This window comes from Archocentrus centrarchus, unplaced genomic scaffold, assembly GCF_007364275.1.
Source record: "Archocentrus centrarchus isolate MPI-CPG fArcCen1 unplaced genomic scaffold, fArcCen1 scaffold_36_ctg1, whole genome shotgun sequence".
Classification (NCBI taxonomy): domain Eukaryota; kingdom Metazoa; phylum Chordata; class Actinopteri; order Cichliformes; family Cichlidae; genus Archocentrus; species Archocentrus centrarchus.
In genome coordinates, this window is record NW_022060263.1 from 375671 (window position 1) to 400528 (window position 24858).

The 24858-nt window shown below is 41.4% G+C and overlaps 1 protein-coding gene across 2 annotated transcripts in view; it reads right to left on the reverse strand.

The window, feature by feature from the left end:
* Positions 1-3424: 3424 nt before the first annotated feature.
* Positions 3425-24858, reverse strand: part of LOC115776678 (aryl hydrocarbon receptor-like) — a 43506-nt gene continuing 22072 nt past the window's right edge. Inside the window, exons 3-11 of one of the 2 annotated variants that reach the window (XM_030724410.1) lie at positions 19931-20037; positions 18560-18649; positions 15880-15991; positions 14966-15093; positions 14693-14886; positions 14368-14477; positions 11964-12105; positions 10052-11801; positions 3425-6328 (exon numbers count right to left, since the gene is read on the reverse strand). In XM_030724410.1, coding sequence (XP_030580270.1) covers positions 6272-6328; positions 10052-11801; positions 11964-12105; positions 14368-14477; positions 14693-14886; positions 14966-15093; positions 15880-15991; positions 18560-18649; positions 19931-20037 — 2690 coding nt within the window. In that variant the 3' untranslated portion in view covers positions 3425-6271. Of the gene's footprint in view, positions 6332-10051; positions 11802-11963; positions 12106-14367; positions 14478-14692; positions 14887-14965; positions 15094-15879; positions 15992-18559; positions 18650-19930; positions 20038-24858 lie in introns of both variants that reach the window. The other variant, XM_030724409.1, reaches the window with a different exon arrangement.

Below are 24858 nucleotides of genomic sequence, written 5' to 3' on the forward strand. Positions count from 1 at the left end.
AAGTAATCGCAGACCAGAAGGAAAACGACAAGAGACCAAGTCTGACAGAGTAAAAGAGGAAACGCGGAGACAAGACCGCAGACACAGGAGGCAGCATGACAATGAATGTAGACACAAAGAACCAAGACACAAACACAGAGGGAGGAACCGAACTAAGCAGCACAGCTGAAAACATGATTAAATATACTCAAATGGAAACAAAGAATAAGAATCCTAAAACCAGGGATCACAAAAATAAGGAAAACCTTCAAAAAAACAAAAAAACAAGAACACCCCAGACCATGACGACACTGTACAACTTTCTCTGGTCATCATTTACACAGCTTGAACTTTCATTAGATGAAGCTCCTAATTTTACATTTGATATTTAAATCTAATTATTCAGCTGAACTCTGACAGTAAGTCAAGTAAGTTTATATAAAAAAAATTCTTTTTGCAAGAGTTTATGGACATTTCATTTTTTCAGTGTCTCTTTAGTGAGTATGTAATGTACTGATGGGCTGCAACAGATGTACAGAAAAAGTGTAACAATGTATAATTTGATGTAATATCAGCTTTCAGTGATGGTGGTCATCAGTCATAGCAGAAATGTTTTACTGAGTTGCTGTTAATAGATTTCAGCAACAGTAACTGTTTCATATTCAATATAAATGCAGAGCAGCTTTCCAAGTCTATAATAAATGTGAAGATTTCTCAGTAAAGGCAATAAGACATAAGAACCCAGGCGAGAGGGGATTTTTTAAATTTTTTTAGTTATGCAGTTAGTATATATGTAGATATATATACTATATATAAACTGTACTCCATGAGTGCCTGGCAGCACAAATATTTTTAATCATAACATTGGGAAGAATGAGTATAAATGAGTATAAGAATAAGTTTTCCATTCAATTCAATTTTATTTATATAGCATCAAATCATGTTTTACATTTAAAGCCCCTACAATAATACAGAGAAAATCCCAACTACCAAACAACCCCCTACGAGCAAGCAGTGGGAAAGAGGGAAGGAAAACCTAATGCAAAAGTAAAGCTCAGAGTTAAAGTTATGCAGGCGAGAAATATTCTCTTGCTTACTTTTCAGTTGTGTGGTGTAGCCTTCCACTGCTGATCCAACCAAAGTTTGAGGACATAAATCCATTGCTGCTACAGCTAATTTATGGATTCGTACAATTAGTACAATGTACAATGTTTACATTGCAAAAAATTGAAGTTCCATAGAGGTTGCACAATTTTTTTTTTCTGGTCTCCCCTCTTATTTGCTCATTCGGTCTCCCCACTTCTGCTAGTTTCATTCATTTTGGAAGTACTGAAACTGCAACAGCTCTCTGAGTTTGGGAGTGACTACTATACTTAGTAGTACAGGGGAGAAAAAGGACTATTGTATTCTACTGGTGTTATCATTTTGTTATGATAAAAAATATATACACATGTTTTTGATATCTTTTCAAGATCTAAAGTCTAAGAGAAAAAAATTGTGCTAATCCCCCCTCCACTTACCTCTCGGATACTATAACCCCTGCACACGTGCCCAGAATGGTCAGTGAATAATAATAATAATCGAGTCCAGAGTGTCACTCAGTGAGTCTTCACTGAGCACTGCATGTGTGTGTCAGACTGAGAGTGTGAGCCCTCTGCTGGATATCAGCAGTTTTTTTTTAATGGGAAAACCAGCTGTGTTGCGTGTTTTTATCAGAATAGCTGCAGTGACCGATCGATGCACAGAACATAAAATAAATATTCGGTAATGATGATCTTTATTTTGGTCATTATTTATATTTTTTCAAAAACAATATAAGAAACTCGGGGCGTCCAGGTGGCTCAGCGGTGGAGCAGGCGACCCCATGCACATGCCACGCTGAGGCGCGGGTGGCGCAGGCTCGAGTCCCGGGCTGTCGCCGACCCGCCCGGATCATAAGAACACTCAGAATTTCTTTTCAATTTTGATTTGAAAAAACATGGAAGAAACTGAAATGTTACACAGCTTCTGCTTACCTTTATCTTTTGCTCGTTTCTCCTCTTCTTCTGTTCTTTTTCCTAAACTGATGGCTTTGACCTTCTCCTTTCCATCTAATTCGCTCTGAAGCAGCATAGGTTATCACCGCAGCAAATCCCCAGGGTTGCCAGATCTGACAGTTGCCATCCCAACACAACAAAACCTCCATTGAAACTCACGTTAATAGCACCAGGTGTGATATATATTTAAATATACACAGCTTTGGGTGAGTTGTTAAAATATTGGCTGCTTTTCACCGTATTTGGAAGGTTTTTAGGAAGTTTTTATTGGAAAATCATACATCTCTATAATTTTATGATAATAGAGATGTATCTATATAATTTCCCAATCCAATGTGTTCACAAGCTGCCCAATCTGGCAACATCCACCAACATTTGTCCTAACCGTCTAGATTCGTGTTTGTGTTATTTTTTTCATCAGGATTCAGGTTCACACAAATACTGTGAATTCATGACCATATTTACAGTATTATAAATGAAATGTGCTTTGTGTTCTATCAATAGTGTGCATCTAATTTTATTAGATGTACAGATTCCTTCTAGGCTCAGCAACCGAAACGAGAGAATCCCCCGCCTGCCCCTTTCCTTCTGTTACAACCTGTCAGACTATGGCAGAAAGCTGCATGCACCACACAGCAGGCAGAGGGCGCTCATTACCCCACAAATGGAGCAGTGCGGTAGGCGCTGCTGAATGAAAGGCATTGGGGGGAGAGGGGCGGTCAAGCCGCCCTACATGAAAAGCCACTCTGGGCGGCAGCCCATGTCGCCCATATCACAAACCGCCAGTTACTGTGTTTTGTATGGTCCTTACAATATAAAGCACAGAGGTGACTGCTGTTGTGATTTTGTGGCATATAAATAAAATTGAACTGACCCAGTAACTGCCCAGGCTGCAAAACACGCCCAGATCATTACTATCATGCCTGATAGTTTGCATGAGGTGTTTGTGCTGATATGCTGTGGGGTTTTTTGACATTATGTGCATTATGGACAAACGGCTTCACTTTGCTCTTGCCTGTTAAAAGGATATTTTTCCAGGAGTCGTGTGGTTTGCCTGGATACAATTTTCCAAACTTGAGTTGTGCTGCCATGTTGTTTCAGAGAGAAGAGGATTTCTCCTAGCAACCTGTCCAAGCCAGTCATACATGTTCAGTCTTTATCTCACATGTAAGAAGCTAACTGGTGCCTGAGCCTGAGGCAAAGCGCTGAGCCTGGCATTAGGGTGAATTGGCTGGGATGTCGACTCCTGGGAAGACTGGCAATGGTTTTAAATGAGTAAATAAGTCACACACAATGTTAATAATTGAACACATATATTTATGGAAATAACACATTAGACAAAGGGTGATTATTTTTTAAACTTATGTTACATATAGTATAATTACTTGGCTATATGAAAGTGGATTACATTTTTTTTTTTTTTTTACAAAGAACAGAAATATGGCTGCGGTCAAGGCACAATCTAAAAAGGTTAAAAACATCAGCACTACTGTGGATAAAACATTTGGCTCCAGGTTTTTCATAGTGGCTACAGTCTGCATCAAAGTCCAACACCAAAGGCCTGTGACAGGCCTGACGTCCACATGCTGGGAGTGAAAGTTCAACATAACAAAGAACGATGAGCAGCCAGGACACAGAAAGAAAAAAGCCCATATTACACAGACTGTGGGCAGTGTGGGCTGCTTTCCTTCAGGTTTCAATGAAGATTTTTTTTTTTTTCATATTTAAACATTATAGTAAAAGTTACTTCCAAACACAAACATGACAGATTCCAATGGAAAAGCTGAATACTGAAAGATTTCCCACAGTGCAGCAGGAATGAGGAAAAAGCTGCCGTGTTCATGCTGTTCCCGTTGAGGTGAATTGAGACAATGATTTCTGCTTATGTAGTGTGGATATTACAGACTACATCTGATGAAAAGAATCAAATAAAAGTAGACCAAAGGGTACGAAACAGGAAACAGACCAAGAGACATCTCCACGGTTCACTGAAAACTTTCTGCTACATTTTCATTGTTTGTTAATCTTGTTTGTATTGTTTCACATGTTGAGGGCTGGCTGCAACCTCATTAATTTACTGTATCTCCTACTGTATGGACATGACTCCCCTTAAACCAGTGCGCCTCTGAAGGACATAGAGGAAAAAAAGAACTACAGAGGAAAATTAATTTCACTTGTTCTGCTTTATACAAAAATGCACAGAAATGGATTTCAGCTGCCGATCAGCGATACGTGACAGGAGAAATTATAGGATTACACTGGATATGGCTCAGTGTGGATAATGCAACATTTATTTCAGTATGTTTCCATGCTAGATCACAAGTTAACTGGGGGTAGCTGCTGCAAATGTATTTGCTTATGCAACTGAATGTATAAATTCAGTGTATAAATGCATAAATTGAACTGCATTACAGTTCAGGGGGGACATTCTTTGAAGCATGTCATTTGTCACGCTCTCATTTTTAGTACTTCTAAGTACCACATTCAAGTCTAACGTGTAAAGAACATCTAAAACTTTTAGAATTGATCTCAAATATCACTTTCCTGTCGTCCAGGTGTAATGGAACAGGTTGCTAATACTTCACGGTCCTCCTGAGATGTTTGCAGTGATACATGTGAACGTTTTCTACTTCCTCACAGTTACAATGACTCTGTCAGACCGTTCTCATTCCTGGGGTGTAATATAATGGCTTTTTGTCAAGGCCACACAGTTCTTCACACACTGACTCTGCTCTGCCACTCCCACCCACCACTGCATCTGACGCTTTGCCTTACTCTTGGTGATGTAAGGCTTGGATGCAGCTGCTCGGCCATGGAAACCCATTCCATGAAGCCCTCTACACACTGTTCTTGAGCTGATCTGAAGGCCACATGAAGGTTGGAGGTCTGTAGTGACTGACTCTGCAGAAAGTTGGCAACTATGACCCTCAGCATCTACCGACCCCACTCTGAGTTTACGTGGCCTACCAATCAAATCAAATCAGTGACAGAACAAAACCCAACTGTGTGTGGATAAAAACATTAAACTAAGTGTTACACACACGTACAAATGAACCAAAGCCTCCAAACACAGGCTGTGCAGGTCCCCTGGCAGGGTTAAGGCACCAGTGCCAATACACCAATTGTGAGACACAGGTGACATCTGAAAACAGCATTATATGACAGCCTGAGATAAGAATGTGTTGCTAATTTAGAGAAGAGTAAAGATCATATTTAATATGAACAAACTAATGTTTCAAAGGAGGTGGCTCGTGAATTAGGATGCAGCTTTAATTAGTACAGTATTTTTCAAAATAAGTTGTCCCTGTAAACACAACAGTCAAAAAAAGCATGCAGGCTTTTCCAGTTAACAGAATTTCTTCAATGTAACCACTGAACATTTTACTGAGATGAATGCTTATTAAAGGTGGCACACACAGGTGTAGAGCAGTGGGAGTTTCAGTACATTACCCCCACCCCCTTACTCCAATACAGCCAAACTCACATGAAGTTCCAACAATGCTCATTTTTTACTTCACTAAACCCAAAGGATGAAAGCAGCCTCACAAAGGCAGGATTGTGGTGTTCCCTGCTTCTTCCTGACATGTCAAGTGCTGGTGTGAAATTTGGGGACGTGAGCTCTCTCTGCATACTGGAACATATACTCTCATTTACACTGCACACAGATAACACAGGCATCACATGCTAAGGCATTCTGAGCATGTGCAGACCTTCTTGTAAAACTAGTATCACATTTATACACTGCAGTCAGGCCCTTTAAGGGTTTTATTGAAAATATACAGATTATTCTATCTGTAATTATATCAATTCAAAGGCAAAGCTCAGTGACTTTTATGCTGTTGTTATATAGATTATAACTTTAACAAACTTTAGCATCAAAGTTTAGAATGATTACACTAAAAACATCATTATGCATTCAAATCTGAATTCCCTTATTAAAAAAACATCTTTGGCTGTTTAGATTCACCTGAGCCACCCTCCTGTTCAAGCTCCATCCTGGTGAATGCACCTGCAGCTTCATACTTCATTATTATCATAGTGGATCTTCACTAAAGCAACACATTTTAAACATAACAGCCTGGACAAAGTGAATATGATACAGAGGGATATAAAACACAATAATAACACAAGTGAAGCGTGTGAATGTGTGGCTAAGCACTGATACAGGCAAAGAATAAACTGGGGTTTGTCCTTCTCCAGCAGCTGTAGCACCAGCAGCAACATGGAGGGTTGCCTCTGCTCCATCAGACATGGGGCTACATTAGAGAAAGAGTGACAGGAGTCCCACTGTGCTCAGCCGTGCTGAGATCATTCTGCTGAACAGAGAGAACAGGGTATTTAGCTGAGACAAATACAAACACAGCTTAGCAGACTCGTTCAGTTAGTTTTGGGTGAAAGCTCTGTTACCTTTAATAGCAATCATCATATTATTTTGTTAGATCTCTTTATTGTTGCATATAGTCGTAGAAAAAGGCACAGACTTTTTGGACTATGTGCATGAAACACAGATAAAATAATGGAGTGATTGCATAAAGCAGTTACAGACTACCACAGAGGCTGAGATCCCCAAGGCCTCATTCACCTAGCAAATATCTACACGCAATCGTGCCACTTTGTTTGAAATGCAGTATGTTGATTAAAATGACTGTATGACTGAAGTAACGAAGTAATGACTGTGTAATGATTCTGAAGAATAAAAATCAGAGATGTTATGAACAGGAAGCCAGTTAAGAACAGAAAGTATGTCACAACAAGAGCAATGTGCTCCTCAATCCACGCTATTAAAAACAGTTTGTAAAAGAAGATAAAAGGAGATGTCTCTGTAATAACAGACGGACCTTTCTGTGAGCAGACGGATCATCTTGAAGTAAGGAGTATACAAAACATTCGCAGCTGGATTTAATATGAGGAGTTCCAGAGGATGAACCATGCCAGACAGTAAATATACTTGTACTTATATAGCATCCTTCTACTCAGCTGAGCACTAAAAGTACCACATACTGCAAGTCTCATTCACAAACACATTCATACAGCACTTTTATCTATGCCTCAGTGCTTTCTATCATTCACACGCTGACGGATGCACTGGGGGAAACTTAGGGTACAGTACCTTGCCCAAGGATACTTCAGCATGTAGACTGGAGGAGTCAGGGATTGATCGTCCAATCTTTCAATTGGTAGGAGACCAGCTACCACCTGACCCACAGCTGCCCAGCCATCTGTATAGTGCTAAATCACAGAATCCACCTCAAGGCACTGTATATTGTAACGTAAAGACCCTCCAGTGATAGAGAGAAAACCCCAACAATCAGACGAGCTCCTATGAGCAGCACTTGGTGACAGTGGGAAGAAAAACTCTCTTTAAACAGGAAGAAACCTCCAGCAGAACCAGGCTCAGGGAGGGGGGGTCATCTGCTGTGACCGGTTGGGGTGGGGGGGACAGGACAAAAGGCACAGTGTAGAAGAGAGCCAGAGATTAAAATGATTAAATGCAGAGTGGTGCATTAATATAGAGAATGAAAAGAGGTGAGTGAAGGGAATACACTCATGCATCATGAAGTCATTGCTTTTCCAGGGTTAGAGGAATGAAGACCTTCTAAATTAGTGAGATGCCATTTCCTCTCCAGCTTAAGGTGCGTATCTGTGAGTTATACCAGGGAGTCAAGCACATCTGATTTGAGGCTTTGTTCAGAGGAGACACAGTATCCAGACTCATACACAGTGAGGATGAAACACTATTAATGAGATAATCCAGCTCAGTGGGAGCAGAATTTAGGTAGCTGCTCTGCATTGTGCTAGCACATCACTGATTAAAGGAAATAAGAACAACCCCAGGCCTGGCACTGTAGCCAGGCTGACAAAAAGTCAGAGCTCTGTTGAGCCAAGTATTCCTGTATAGCTGACTATTAATAACTTCATGAATTTCTTCACAAATACAAAAAGATAAATAAAAAAAACAGGCGCAGGGAGAACATAATTTATTTCCTTGAAAATTTAATTTAAAAAACCTAAACTACACCAGCTATTGGCTATAAATCACTAATACTACCCAGTCATATGTAAAGTGCTGATGCCATTGTGTGACCCACCTGCCACTGGGACACAGATTTGTTGCTATATGAATAAAACTGAATTGAACTGAAGATGATAACAGTGGAGGAACTGCATCCTTAAATTAGTCCTAAATTAGTTACAACACTTTCAGAAAGACTTCCACTGTAATGAAACGTACCCCCCACTGCTGTGTAATCCATTATTGTAAATTTAAATCTTATTAAGAAATTATCAGACAAAAAGGATTTTCAGAGAATATCGTTAAATGTTTCGTTTCTATGCCATATGTAGAACAAGATCCAGAATATGATTAAAGTGGTGGCTGGGCTCATTTTGAGAGAAGCCAGTTGGGTCTAATAATAAATTACATGTTTGGTTTGTTCTTTGGTGGTCTGGGAGCAGAAACAGTCTCAAACCTGCAGACAGGCATGGAAGACTGCAACCATGGTTGGCTGTGGGCTCAGGAGGTAGAGCATATCATCTAATCGGAAAGCTGGTGGATCAATCCCTGGCTGCTCCAGTCTTGGTGCCAAAGTATCATTAGGAATGGTACTGAACTGAATTGCTCCTGATGCACCCATCGGAGTGTGAATGTGTGTGTGTGAATGTCAGATCAAAAGCACTTAGATGTAGCAAAAAGTGCTTTTTATGAATGTGTTGATGGTGGGTCTGATTCGAACTGATGTATCAACTCAAAAAACATAAAACTGCAGCAACAGATCCACTGAAGGTGGAAGGTAGAACTTAGGGGCAGATTTACTGTGCTGGGGAAATAAATGTGATGCTGCAATTAAAAAAAAAAAAAAAAGAAAATGGAAAGAATGGAAAATTTTGCTGGTGATTTACCAGAACACAGATTCAAGGTGTTAATTTTAATAATGACCAATGGAATTTACCAAGAGCAGTGCAAATTATAGGCTCAAAAGTAAGCACACATGATGAGGGTGCTAGTAATGTGCAGCTTGTTACTTGTACTACAGTGTAAGCTAAAAGTGTTTTCTGCACATGTTCATCTCTGGAAGCAGTAGGACCATTAAAACCAGGAAGAGGCAGCAGAAGAAGAATCACGACAGACTCTGATACACACACGATGGACTGATATACACACACACACACGCATACATTATAGACTTACACATACATACACACATTCATGTTGGACTATGACATGCACGCACACGCACACAAACATAAATGATGGACTCTTGACACATAACTTAATGCACACAGCCATTATATTGCACTACTGTGACTGTACTACTGTAACCTCATAGTACTACTACTACTGTAACCAATATTGCAATTTGCACTAATCCAGAATCTATGCCGCTAAATGTACATTAATGTAAATCGTCCATCATACTGTCTTCTTCCATCGTTACTTTGAATAGGAGCTTTTTTCTGTATTTACTAAAGTGTGTATTTTTTTTGTATTTATTGCACTGTGTACTGTATGAGTCTTGCACTTTTTGTTCTATGGAGCAGCCCCTGGTCCCTGGAGGAACATTGTTTCAATACAGTATGTACGTGTATATATCTGAAATGACAATAAAACCTCAACTCAGCTCATTTATGGAGGAATTTTTGTTTTGAATCTATGAAGTTCTGGCTGGAAGAAAGTACTTCGTGTGAAGTTCTACCAGCTTGACATCCAATCATAGACTATCATAGACTGATAACAGACAATGAAGATAATCTTGGTATTTTGTAATGTGTTTTAAAGAAACAGAATTCAGAAAAATAAAATCTTGTATTTTGGTAATAAGAATCATAGAAATTCAATGGTATTTGTAGAGACTGCAAATTATACAATTGGTATCTCCATTTGGTGGCAGAACAAATACTGCACGATAATGTGGGGGAAAAGTAGAAGATATTCCAAAAAAATATCTACATTGACACATCATAGATCACGGATGACTAATGCTATAGCATGAACTGGGAGTGACCTTTCTGTTCTGTTATGTCGTGGGAGTGCTTACCAGTATGTGTTTGTTGCCTTCCAGGTAGTGCTGAATGTTGTGTGAGTGCTCTGTGGAAGGCATGCTGGGCGGAGCAATAAGAGGACTGTTGTTAACGTTCTCCTGGATGATGGCTGATGTGCCCACTACAGGCTCACGGTGGCTCCACTGGAAGCAGCAGGAACCTTGAAGAGAACCCTGATCCAAAGGTGTGCCAGCCACTGTGAGGCCTGAAGATGCAGAGATAGGCAGGATGTCACCTGCTGCTGGCCTGGAAGAAAAGTGTTGGCCAAACATGCAGCTGCTAGGCGTATCTTTCTGGCAACCTGCCAGTCCCCCCTGCTGTGTTTGGGTCGGCCCGGTGTCATTCCTCGGCAAAAAAAAAGCACAGGGCAAAGCTTGGCTTTGTGAATTTTGGCTCTGGAGTGCTGGATTTGTCCTGTGTCCATTCTGCATGATGCTAGCATGAGGCAGCTTTTGCTGCTGGATCTGTGCCCACTGCTGAAGATGAACGTTGTGCTTTTCAAAAGGGAGGCTTTCTTGCAGACAAGGTGATGAAAACTGAAAGGGAATATTAGGAGTATTAGTGAAAGTAAAGTCACTGCAAGGAATCAGTGGAGGCACGCTGTCCATTACAATTGGAGACTGCAGCTTCATTACAACAGGTGTATTGTTTGGTAGTGCCATTGCTGGTGCCTGCAAACTGTTTTGATGTAGCAGGAGATGGTTGGCCTGCTGGACAGAAATCTCCTGATGGAAGTCCATGTGTGATGCCTGCCCATGAGAATGAAAAGGAGCTAAAGCATCATCAGCTGAGTTGTCAGGGACAGTGAGATCAGGGAGCTCAATAGATGGGCTGAAGATGTCATGAAGCTGCAGCTGCTGAAGAGAAAGCAGGCTGGTGTCAGTCTGGGGACCCTGGTGAGAGAGTTTCTGGGTGCTGCTGAACATATGAGCAGGTTCCACCATGCTTTGCCCTGATGTCGCTGCTGCGGTGACTGGATCCTGCTGGTGAATGTGGAGGCCATTCACGGGAGAGTAAGTGCAATCGGGGCTGGGTGCCTGTAATAGCTGTGGCTCACAGAGATCAGTGGCTGAAAAGTGGGCAGCCTGAGTGAAGGGGCCCTGCTGATGGTTGTTGATAACTGTGAGGCAGTTGGGAGGAAGAGTGTCCAGACACTCTTCTGCTTTCTCCTTGAACAAAATGCTATCAATATAGTCAAATATGTCACTAGCGACAATATTGTCCAAGTCAGATCGAACCTTATTCTGTGGATCCTCCTGACCTAATGTTTTCAGAGCATTTTCCCACTCTATAAGCTCAGCATTATCTACCTCCAGAGTTTGCAAAGCTGCACAAAAATCACCATTCTCTGCCATTTTCTCAAACTTGTCAATCACAGCCATCACTGACTGCTTGGTCTCCTCTTTCACCACAACAGGCTCACTCATTGTAGCCACTGCCTCGTTCCCCTGCCATGCATCACTGACAACACTGACCAGGGCCCTGCTGTCCATGAAGACCTGATCCACAGGTAGAGGGGTCTTCACTGTCTGAGTGTAAGCACTTTCATCCTGACTCAAGAAGCAGTCCAGCAAAGAGCCAGGCACCACATCTTTCTTCATGTCACTGTTGCTGAACATTTTATTGGACTGAAACTGTGGGATATCCACCGTGGGGCCGGTGTTATAGAGGGTGGCCTCTCCTTTGGTGAAGCTGAAGGGAAGCTGCTGTCGCCTCTGACGGAGATAGTCCTCGCCCTCAGCGTTACTGAAACACACCAAACAGAACACAGCACATTACTGATACCACGTTCTGACTCCTTATGAGACAACCTCTTATTTTTGGGTTTAACTGGACTCTTGGTTGACAGTGTCACATTACCATCTGATTTCATACTTTAAGCAACCAGTGAAAGGCTCCAACACTCACCTTATAGCCCTCTGATATGCAATGATAAATTCAGGTCTCCCTCCTTTGTAGATCAGCTTGGCATTGGACTTCACCCACAACCAGCTGCCTGGCTTGCTTAGGAGCCTGAACACGGTCAAACCACTCTCTCCTGTTTTCAGCACTGTTATACATTAAGATGAAAAAACACATATGAGAGGGGGTTAACAAGGAGAATGTATGTCTTGTATTTGTTCTTAAAGAAATGTTTAACATATATTTTTGGCAGGATGTGGTCTATTAAAAAGAGAATCTGTAGATTAAACTGCTGACTAAGCATTATACCAATGTATGATTTACAAATCATTTGAAGCCCATTTTAATGGTATAGATACTACATGTCAAATGTTGAAGAAATCTTTTAGATTTTGAATATTATATCCAAGTATTTTTTTGTAAAAAAAAAATTAGTACATAGCAACAACAACCTCTGTAATGACAAAAACAAAAACAACAATGTAACTTCTCACAGATCAGCCTAAACAGAGAAGCCCGGGCCTCCCTCTCCCCAGCCCAATGTCAAGGCATTCCCAGGCATCTCTCCAGCGTGTCCTGGGTCTGCCCCGGGGTCTCGTCCTGGTAGGACATACCTGGAACACCTCACCCAAGAGGTGCCCAGGAGGCATCCTAGTCAGATGCCTGAACCACCTCAACTGGCTCCTTTCAATGTGGAGGAGCAGCGGCTCTACTTTGAACCCCTCCCGAATGGCTGCATTCCTCGCCCTATCTCTAAAGGAGAGGCCAGCCACCCTTCGGAGGAAGCTCATTTCTGCCGCTTGTATTTGCGATCTTATTCTTTTGATGACGTAGATCAACCAGTAAATCGACAGCCTTGCTTTCACACTCAGATCCCCGATCTGTCTGTCAATCTCCCGTTCCGTTGTCCCCTCACTTGTGAACAAGACCCAGAAATACTTGAACTCCTCCACCTGGGGCAGCAACTTGTCCCTGAGCCGGAGAGGGCACTCCATCCTTTTCCAGCTGAGGACCATGGCCTCAGACTTACAGGTGCTGATTCTCATGCCGGCCGCTTCACACTCGACTGCAAACTGTTCCGCTGTGAGCTGGAGGCCTCCACCTGATGAAGCCAACAGAACTGCCTCATCCACAAAAAGCAGAGATGACATTCTGATGCCAGCAAGGTGGAAGCCTTCCACCACATGGTTACACCTAGAAATTCTGTCCATAAAAATTATGAACAGAATCTGTGACAAAGGGCAGCCCTGGCAGAGTCCAACACCCACAGGAAATGAGTCTGACTTATTGCTGGCAATACAGACCAAGCTCTCACTGCAGCTGCACAGGGACACCCCACACTCTCTCAGCACCTCCCACAGGGTACCTCGAGGGACGCAGTCAAATGCCTTCTTCAAGTCCAAAAACACACATTTAGACTAGATGGGCAAACTCCCACGCACACTTGAATAGCCTTGAGAGGATAAAGAGCTGGCCCAGCTGGACCATCCTAATTCGGACTGAACTAATACCATGTCTGTTGTTATTGATTCAATAGACTAACAAAAACCTATTTTGATTCATCATAATATCATTTGAAATTTATAAATATGAGAAGTCTCAGTACACAAGTGAAAAGCCAGAAAACCGATATTGAAAAGCTGTGATCTTCAGTTTTTCAAGAGCAAGGCTCTGTAGTAAAACAGTCCAGATGCTAAAGTGGCCTTTCTGCAGCCCCGGCCTGTCACCTACTAAAAGTATTTAGTCTAGAAATTATAACAACAAAAAGGAGGTTTCAGCTGGTGAACAGCTGAACATGGGGAAACACGTCACTTTCAAAAACAACAGCATCTAGTAATACTGTTGTTAAAAGTAATGTAAAAAGAAATGCGCCCGTCACGACTTTGTTACATATCAAATTCATCACACATATTTTTTCATAGATCGGTAAGATTTTAAATGTCAAGATTTGATATGTTGTCTTGTTACAGTCTTAAATGTAGCCTTTTAACTTTTTTATTTTCAACTTCTTAATCATTTCTTTTGTTTGTTTGTTAGTTTTAATAGAATTAAATGTGGAACTGATGCCTAGTTCAAAATGTCACTTCATAGACTCAAATTATGAGGAATCGTGATGGCTCCTAAAGCATCATTAGTGTCTGGGATCTATAGTTGATGAGTTGATTATTTTGGTCTGATGAGGAATCTCAGTTCGGTCGGATATCTGGATTCAAACATTCTCAATCATCTTTGGTCTTCACATGAGAAATCACAGCTGTTTTGTATTATGTTTTATTGCCAACCATATTTAACAATATGTATGGTATGTGTATTGTATGCAATATGTGGTATGGTATGTATGCTGCAGCATCTCCATATGATATTTTAAATGATATTTAATGTGAAGGCTGACTCTGAATTGCTAACATACTCCGGATGTGGTTGTCGGCGCAGTGCATCATGTCAGCTGCGTGGATAAATTGGTAGCCGGAGCCTTTCATACACAGCTCAGTCTCTGAGTAGCCCAGAACGACCTTCCCCCTGCAAAGACACAAAAAACAAAACAGTTATAGAGGCAGTAGTAAAGCTGACTTCAATGGATTGAGCAGAATTTCCAATTATTAGACTGAGTTCCTCGAGCTTTTTAAAACAAATATCTGAAGAATATAAAATGTTAAAAAATTAAAAAAAAAAAAAAAAAATCAACCAGCCCAGATAATATAGTAAACAAAGCATAATGAAAGAATTTGCGTCACCTGCTATCAATACCCGTGGGAGTGAAGTCCAGCTTGTGCTTGGTTTGAAACAGGAGCACTTTAGCTCTGATCTCCACAATGGATGGAGATTGGACAGGCATGGCTATCGCAAACAGGGCCAGCTGAGGTCTGTTACTGTCCGTCAGCAGACTTTGGCCGTGGAGGTACTTCAGTTGCCCCTGGAACTTCAGAGCCTGGTTAACATAAGGAAAGGCTTGAGATGCATTTTTCTCTTGGCAGTTTTTCTGAGCTAAACTAAGGAATGAAACTAACCAGAAAACCAGAGGAGTTGTCCAGGAGGCAGCGGAAGCGACACACAAAACTCCGCTCCAGGAAGGAAGAGTTCTCTGGTGGGAGGTGCTCAGGATTGTACATCATCGTGTTACCACAACTCTGCAAGGCTGAGAGGGCAGGTGAACTATTACATGACAGAACAGTTTGCTCCGAACCAGTGATTTATGCCATACTAGGATAGTGACTCCTTAAATAAGGGCCAGTTCAGTTAACACCTCGGTTTTGTAGCTGTCAAGAGTTTGGTGCATTTTCATGTAGCAGAGAAACAAGAATTACAGAATAAATAGAAATTCTACATTAGTGGAACCCTCTGATAGGCTGACAACCTCTCCAGGGTATATCCTGTCTCTCACCCTGTGACAGCTGGGATAGGCTGCAGCCCCACTGTGACCCTGAAGTGGATGCATGACTAAGAGGATGAGTGGCTGGATTACAGGTACAGTTATTGACCTCCGTCAGGCAGTCAAATTCCAGTCCACGTGGTTAAACATTCATCACTGACGAAGAAGCATATCAGCTGGCATACTTAATAAATACAATACTGAATGATTTTTGAGCAACACATGCTGCCATCCAGACAATGTTTTGTCAGGGACTGCAATGCTTATTTCAGCATATTACAGCAGGATTACAGAACCCTGTGAAAAAATAGTCTGGGTGCTAAACGGACCTGCCTGCCTTCCAGAACTGAAAACGTTCAGTGCGCTGACTGTAACTGTTGCACTGACAAAAACCTTTCCTGTTGGACCTTGTACTGTGGCTGGTCTTACCAGGACATCAACATGAAACAAGCCATGACAGGACGTGTTTGGAGCAAAGGAGCAATCCCAAATGGGATGCAGAATGTGAAACATGTATTCCTCCACAGCTCATGTTAGTTGAAAAGCACTTACCATCCTCATCTGCTGCAACAGGTGGGCTGAGAGCAAAGTGGAGCTGCTCTCTGAAGATGGCTCGATCATCAGTGTGGATAAGTTCAAACACACTCTGGTGAACCACATCCGACTGTTGGCAGATTTTCAAAAGAGATGGGGTTGTGAAAATTATTATTATTTCTTTCGTAAAACCACAGCAATATCCAGCTTTGTCCTCAATACACTGTTCTCACTCTGCTCAGTCTCCTGCAGCACAGAGAGGACATGGCACTGGTCCAGCAACAAATACATGAAAGTTTGACAGTGTAATTTAATGCATTTGAGACAAAAGCTGGCTAAAGCCTTCAAAGCCACCAGACTGTTGTCAAACTTCTGCTTTTGCCTGCTTCCTTTAGGGGTCGCCACGGCCTCATCTGCCTCCATCTAGTCTATTCTATTCTATTGTAACCCTGTCCTTAAAATCCTCTGCTGTCACACCAACCCTCTGCATGCCCTCCGTCAGTATATCCATGAACCTCCTCTGAGGTCTTCCTCTTTTCCTCCTACCTGGGAGCTCCATATTCAACATCCTTTGCCCAGTATAGCCACTAACCCTCCTCTGCACATCCAGACCATCTCAGCCTTGCTTCTCTAACTTTGTCTCTAAACTACTCAACTTGAGCCATCTCTCTGATGTATTTATTTCTAATCATGCCCATCCTGGTCCAACCCAGTGAAAAGCTTAACATCTTCAACTCCAGCTCCACCTCCTGTTTTTGTCAGTGCCACTGTCCCCAACCTATGCATCATAACAGGTCTGACTACCTTTTTGTAAACCTTCCCTTTCACTCCTGCTGCTGTCCTGCTGTCACAAATCACCCTGATACTCCACCCTGCCTGCACTCTTTCCTTCACCTCTCTTTTGCACTGTCTGCTGCTTTGAATGGTTGACCCCAGGTAGATAAATTCATCCACCTCTACTCCTTGGATCTTTAAACACTACATTTAAAATTGGGGTTTCTGGTCATTTATGTGACTTCTGCATTTTAAGGTGCAAGTTCATATTCAAAATAACCCCTTCAAACACCAAAGTCGCATAATAACTAAGTAATAAATCTTGGCAGCAACAAAAGAACAACTCCTATGACATACCGCATTTGTCAGTCAAGCCTGGTGGAGCGGAAGTTCTTTGCTTCCTTGCCTCTAAGCACTGTCAGCAGATAGAGCAGTGAAAATGTTCTAAATATAGCATCCATATATTGACTTCTTTTAGTTGTCTAAAATGTGAATTGCTCCTGAAAATGTCCATGGCCGTATGCATAGCTTTAGCTTCTCTGTCTGCTCTGCGGTGTCGCCTACTGCTAGTTACTGCAGGTAACACAATAACTATAGATCTGAGCCACATCCAAGCCCACTTCAGAAAAACTGACCTATGCCTAACTGACTGAAAACTCTTTTTATTTTTGTATTTTTTAATATCAGAAAGAATTGTGTAGAAATGGTTTCCTGCAATGCTGTGAAAAAGTATTTGCCCCTTTGTTTTTGCATATTCATCACACTTAAATGTTTCAGATCATCAAAGAATATTTGTCAAAGATAATCTGTGTAAATACAAAATGCAGTTTTTAAATGATGATTTAATTTATTAACCCTAGAATGCTAACGCTGTATGATTTTCACCCATGTGAAAGTCAGAGTGATAGTGTTACAAAACTCATGTTAGAGTTCTAGGGTTAAGTAACAAACAGCTGACTCCAGTGATCCACGCTGAGAGCTAGTATCCACAAGTGGAGATAGTGTGGAACAGTAGTGAACCTTCCCAGGAGTGGCTAACCTGCCAAAATTACTCCAAGAGTGCATCAAAGACTCTTCGGAGAGGTCAGAAAAGAACCCAGAACATCATCTAAAGAAGTGCAGGTCTCACCTGCACTCAGCGTTCATGTTTCAATGATAACAAAGAAACTGGACAAAAATGGTATCTATACGACAGTTCCAACGCAAAAGCCACTGCTGACCAAAAAGAACACAAAGGCTTGTCTCATAATATCTTGATGATCCCCAAGACATTGGGGAAAATATTCTGTGGACGGAGGAGACAAAAGTTTAACTTTTTGGAAGGTTTGAGTCCTGTTACATCTGGTATAAAACTAACACAGCCTTTTATAAAAGGCACGTTATACCAACAGCCAAACATGGTGGTGGTAGTGCAATGATCTGGGGGTACTTTGCTGCTTCAGGACCTGGGCAACTTGCTGTAATTGATGAAACCATGAATTTTGCACTCTAGCAGAAAATCCTGAAGGAGAATCTCTGGTTCATGCCCTGAAGCTGAAGCACATTCAAGTTATGTAGCAGGACAATGATCTGAAAGACACCATCGAGTCTGCCTCTGAATGGCCCAAAAAAACAAAAGTTTTGGAGTAGTCGACTCAAAGTATGGACTTAAAGCTGATTCAGATGCTTTGGCAGGACCTTAAACAGGCTGCTCATGCTTGAAAACCCTCCAATGTGGCTGAATTAAAACAACTCTGCATAGAAGAGTGGACCAAAATTCCTCAACAGCAATGTGAAAGACTCAATCTTAATTATCACAAATGCTTACTTGCAGTTCTTGCTGCCAAATCATCATTCAAAATATACCCTCGCACTCTCCCTCTCTCTCTATTTTATATATATATATATAGTGTGTGTGTGTGTGTGTGTGTGTCCAGGAACTCACCAGGTGGAAACCCAGGTAGTTCTTCATTGTTGAGGAGGCATAGAACACCAGTCCCGCTGATGTGACCACCATTACAAACCCATTCAGAGCCTGCACAGACATCGCAGTGATGAACACATTCTACAGAATTTTACCATATAACAAGACATTCATTGTGTTTTTTCATTTGTGTTTTGTAATCTCCCAAAACATGCGCTGTAACATTATGTTTGTGTAGTAGTAAGCTATTAAGAAGCTGCATGTGTCTTCCTTTGTGGTTTTGCTCTTGAGTGGATCATACCACACAACTGAACTATGTGCCATTTCTGTTTGGTCACAATATAAAGTTTAAATTGCTACAGGGTGCTGTGCAGGACTTTCTCAAATATGTTTCTATGATGTTTTGCAAAAGACACAGGGCTGCAAATCCTGCTGCTTGTTTGTATCAACAGCTGCTGCTTCTCAAAGGGCCTTTGAATTGTCTAATCACCACCTCTTGTGGTCATTATGCAGAACAGTGTTGAAATGTATCTGGCAGGTGAGTGTTAATATATACTTGTCAGGCACTGGTTTGAGTAACTAGTGCCTGACAAGGTTTGGGCAAGTACTGCCAGGGTAGTGTCATAACTTCCTGCTGAATGGACAGCTCAGCACAACACAACTATGGCACAAATAAACAAAGGCTGACTGTGTGTTTGTGCACCTGCTAGTCCCGGGCTGCTCATTGATCAATCAGGCTGTGGGACTTGGGTGTAACTGGGTGAATGAGGCTTGTAACAGAACACTCAAAGTTCTCTTTTCTTTAAAGCGATGGATGGCTTTTCAGCTGTCCTTAAATGCTTTCACTTCGCTTCACTTTGAGACAAGATGACATTTCGACATCTTTGACCAACAAGATCAATTTCAAAAAGGAAAAGGAAAAACAAGGTTTGAATAGCTAAACGTGCAGAGATCCAGCCCTCTGCCTAAGCAGACAGACCCTGTCTAAACACAGTCATGGTGCTGGTATCTGGGGACATGGCTGCTGCTGTGAGATGGAGTTCACAGTCTCACAGTGAGGCGGTCCTGTTGCCCTTACCAGATCCACTGATTTTTTCCACTTATTTCCATTTATTTATTTAAAAGACAGAATTTCTTTAAAATCCTTAAAGTTTTGAAGGTGAGTCTCATGTTAAATAACTGTGATGCTGATAGTGAAGAAAAACAGTCATGGTTATGATTTTTGCCATCAGGATGCTGCACCTTAGTATTTTGTCTTTCCTGTAATTTCAGCTTTCTGTTTTTAAATGGACATGCTGTGACCAAGTGCAGGCGCATCAAAAAAGCAATAAATGTATGATACATATGCCCCCTCTGAGATACATGTACAGTTAAACTATTCCTGTCTCCTACCTGGAGCAGCATGTCCCCTTCACTGAAGGGTGTAGTGTCCATGCTGTTCCCGTTCTGCCCATTCAATCCAGGAAACATTAGATTGCTTTTATTGTTCTTCATGGTGGCTGCATTGGAAAAAGAAGCAGAGAAAAACTGAAATCATTTGAGGTAATACAAACTTTTTAAAGGTTTTAAGCCTTTAGAGGTCTAAATTATCACCATGTGACAACTCATAATCAACCCCAACCCCAACTCCAAATCCTAACCCCAACCCTGGTGACATGGGACAAAAAAAAAAATATAGGTCTCCAAATGATTTAACCTTCAGCTCAACTGACTTTATGTGACTAAGTCACATGATCACATTTGTCTAAAATATGTCTTTATAAGTAAAACAAACACTATGTCTTACATTACGTAAGGTCAAAGAGTGCAAGTTACACAAAAAATCTACTCAGCCTTGGCCATCAACAACTCAACCAGTTGAGTGACTTAAACAATACATTCATTTGAGCTGCTCAGTGTCAAAAACATGCCAGCAAGAAAACAAAGCTAGTTTAGACAACCACTTCCAGGCAGGGGATTATGACAAACTTGGCAACGTGCTGTTGACTGTGTGTGTGTGTGTGTGTGTGTGTGTGTGTGTGTGTGTGTGTGTGTGTGTGCGCGCGCATGCATTGGAGATGGATAAACCACCTTCAGCAAGTCATGTCATGTTCAGCTTGCCTCTTCAGTTCAGAGGATTTCTGCTATCATTCTATGAAATTTAACTGTGCAGGTCTAAAATTCAAATGGTTGCTTGTGCTAAAGCTTTATAATACGACTAAAGTATGCAAATAAAAGTATAAGCTAGCGACACTCTGCATCATGAAAACTGGAGTGTTAAACTGAAATCTTATAGCTTGTTTGCTTTTAACAGGTTAATGATAAACTGTGGCGCCTGTACTGGATCTAGAATATCCTGGATGTAGGATCCTGGGTTTGCAGCAGCAAAGGTGAAGCTCACTTTCTGACTTGAGTGGAGCTTCAGTTGCTGGTTTCTTTGCCACAAAACAGGTTCTCTCATTGCTGGAAAACTGATCTGTCAGGCTGCATATCCGCACACACAAACCACATACACAAACACACACACAGTCATAACACATACATAAACACACTTATGCATCTACCTGAAATTTGTGTAAGCAACAGCTGACACTAGTGATTCCCTTATTTGGACAGCCACTGCAGGAAAATCGCAGGATATGCCTTTCCCACCCTGTCTGTTTAGTCCTGTTGCACAGATTCTTTGAGGAGGGAAGGGCCCCCTGAGCACCCCTGCTTCAAACAGATGCACGGACACCTGCCAGCTCACCTTACTTAGAGCCCACGCAGCATGTACGTAAACACTCTGACCTGTGCAGCCTGACTATTACACAAAGTTGAAGACCTGACACATAATGAAATCCATGCACAACCATCATTAGCAGAAAATGTGAGTTTCATATGTGACTGTACAAGCCATCAGACAATCATTTTAACTGTATTAGAAATAAACAGACATAATTCATTTCTGCTTCTTCAGCCAAACAAATACACAGATAGCACACTGTTGCATGTGGACAATCCACCGCATGCCTCCACTGCTTTTTTCCTCTTTATTCAGTATTTGCGTGAGTAAGTAGGCCTCTTTGTGGCTGTCTGTTTGTTTTCATTTGAGCTCCATGAACTCTGCCTTGGGTTCGCCCTCCACAACTTTTTCCATTGCTAACAGCTTAACAGTTTGTGGCACTGCTGTGCGTTCTGACAGCTCTCTGTGTGCCTGTGGGAGAAACATGTCTAATGATAAACAGCCCAATGCTTGACCACAGCTTGGAGAGACATTTGTGGGAGCTCACAGGGGGCAGTAAAAGAAGAGAAACACAGATTCCCATTAACTTCAAACAGAAATACTATATGTATATATATATATATATATATATATATATATATATATATATATATATATATATATATATATATATATATATATATATATATATATATATATATATATATATATATATATATATATATATATATATATATATATAGTCTATGATTGACAGCAATTTAATCTCTAATTCAGGCGTTAGCCACAGTATGAATAATCTAATATTGCACAGAGATGTGGGTGTTGCACAGTTACAGTGGGTGAGTGTGTGTGAGTTCAGGGTGGTGATTGCTCTGGTGAAGAAACTGTTCCTGAGTCTGTTTGTTCTGGTTTTGTCGCAGTCACATCATCACTGTGCAGAATATATAACCGTCAGATCTACCCTGCACTCATGGCATCTAGTGTCAAAAACCAAAGATGATGATTAATTTGAAGTTGTACAAGAGGACTTTACTAACCAGTAGGTGATGTCACAATCACTACATAGAACTATTCTGTGCAGTCCAAGGTTTTCCATGACACTAAGAACTCCCCTTTCCTTACATCGCCTCATCCTTGGACCTGAAACTTTTACCAGGTGAAACTAGTCATTACAAGAAATAAAAATACTATCAGGAATTAAAGATGCTGTTCAGCCACTCATCATTACATGTAAGGGTGCTCAACCAGAGCAAAAATCACAACACAATTCTTCACTGACTTCACAAACACTGTGCAGTTACTGAGCTGTCACAGATTTCTATCCACCCATCCACTTTCTGCTGAGCTGAGGGGAAAAGGGGTTGTCCAGTATGACGTGACTAATAACACCTGAGTAGCAGGTGTTTTTGACCTTGTTGCTGCCTTCACTGCTGTAATGTATGCAGGTACACGTGGGGGCAATAAGAGGCACGGGCAGAGGTCTCACATGCCTCACAAGCCCCACAAACTGGACCGGGTGAAAGACCCTGAGCAACTCAGGCACAGAGGCAGCTGTAGGCCAGTGACAGTAATCTGTATATCTGCAGAAACCCTGAGAGTGTTTCTTCTTCTAGCTCTCATCTCTTTCAGTTTTCTTGCCTCGAGCAACACTAAACTGTGAGTGAGTTGAACGTTTTCGGGAGAGAAAAAGGCACACCGCTGTAAAGAAAAGGGGTGCACCTGATTTATAACAGCTTGACAGCATGGTAGTGAAAATGAATGGGGAAAAAAGTATTTTTTTAACCAATAATGTTGTTTTAATAATCACTGGAAGCCTAAATCTTAATTGAACTGAAAATCTGATTAATTGGTCAGACCTAATCACAGGTGAACTCATTATCCTTCTGTACTGGCTGTGGGCCGTCGGGCTTTGGCTCAGACTGAACCCTGTGACCATCTCTCTTTTCTTGCTGATTCATATCATTCGGTTCAGTTCAAAGAACACTGGTGTATGTCATCTTTGAACTGTACTAAGCAGAGTGATTACAATAAATTTTATGACTTTTTTTCTGAGATCTAAAGCAAATTAAATTTGTGCTTTGTGTGTGCTGGTTAAAAACAAAGTCTGCACAATCAGCAGCTGCCCTTACCAAACCAGCTGCTGCAGCTTCCCATATAAAACTGACTGCTAGGTTTGTTTTTATCTGTGACTAAGTCATAGGTGCTACTACGAAAATGTAATCCCACACAAACCACAAACCCCATGACAGCACAAAGGGAGAACAAAGGACAAACCCTTTTACAGTTCCTCTTCTTTGTAGTTTGTAGCTTTGTTTGTTTTCCTAGTGTAACTTGACACCAATAGAGGGCCTGTTTCAACATTAAACTGCAGCTTCCTGTGTAAGAAAACAGCCCATAATGGCACTGATTGAGGTACAGTGTATACTTTTGATGCAAGAGCCATGTCTGTCACTCAAATTTCATGTCTTTGCACCAGGTGGCAACTGAGTGAACACCAAAGAGCTACGAAGAGCCACAGTTTTTCTCCATGCAAGGTGGTATAAATATTCAGGAAACAGAATATACTCAAGAGAGAGAAACTTAAACTGCTAAATAGTGACAATTGAACTGAATAAGAGTACAGAAAGTCTGCGTCAGAGTAACAGCATGTGGAATGAAGTGGAGACAGTGAAACTAAGGAGAGAAAAAGGAAATGTAGTCATGAGTTGGAGGTGTGCCAAACTCAGAGCAGTAGTATAAAGCATGCCAGCAATGCATATGGGAATATTATCTAGATTTCAAAACATTTAGTTCCAGTAGATCTTGTACAGAGATCTCTGTTCTCACGCAGATGTGCCGGAAAGGGCAGAGCTTGCTACAAGTAAGCCAATGAGTCGGATCACTTGGTCCAAAGGTTTATCCTCCCATCGTGCTTTTGATTAATGTGCCCATTTACTCTGTGACTTTAGGGCAGAAAACAGCCTTTATGTCCAAGATCAGACTACAGTGTGATCAAGGAAAGGAAAGTGAATGCCATAGTGAATGCCATCATTTCAAAATGTTCTTCTTTATCAATGGTACAGTAAACTGACTGGGTACACATGCGTACAGTTTCAGTTTGACCAGGGTATTACTGTGTTTCATTGAAAACTGTCCATGATAGGGACCAAGATTCCTGCGCATGGGGGTCTGTTAGAAAAAATACTCTATGATCAGAGATGCTGACCACCAGACCAATGAGTAGTACAGACTTGCTTAGACAGGGTTTTGACTCCTAACAGAAGCCAAAAATCATCATTCACTTTTTTGCATACTGTGTCAAGCAAATAGATGTAGGATGATGTGCTTTGTAGGCTAATTTGGAAATTAACTGCCATAGTTTCCTCAGCAAATATTATATGACCTTTTCGTCCAGCTGTTAGACTATCACAGGGTGACCATTTGCTTAGGTATTTGGGCTTCTTAAATTTCTTTTCTTTGGGGTGCCAGCCACGTTTCTGTCCTGACATGTAACATTTTAGGTTTTGAAAAACTAACAGTCTAAGCAGAGAAGCCCTCACCCCAGCCATCTCTTCTGTTGGTCCCAAGCCAGCCGAGAATCCTGGGTCATCGCTGGGGCCTCCTCCCAGTAGGA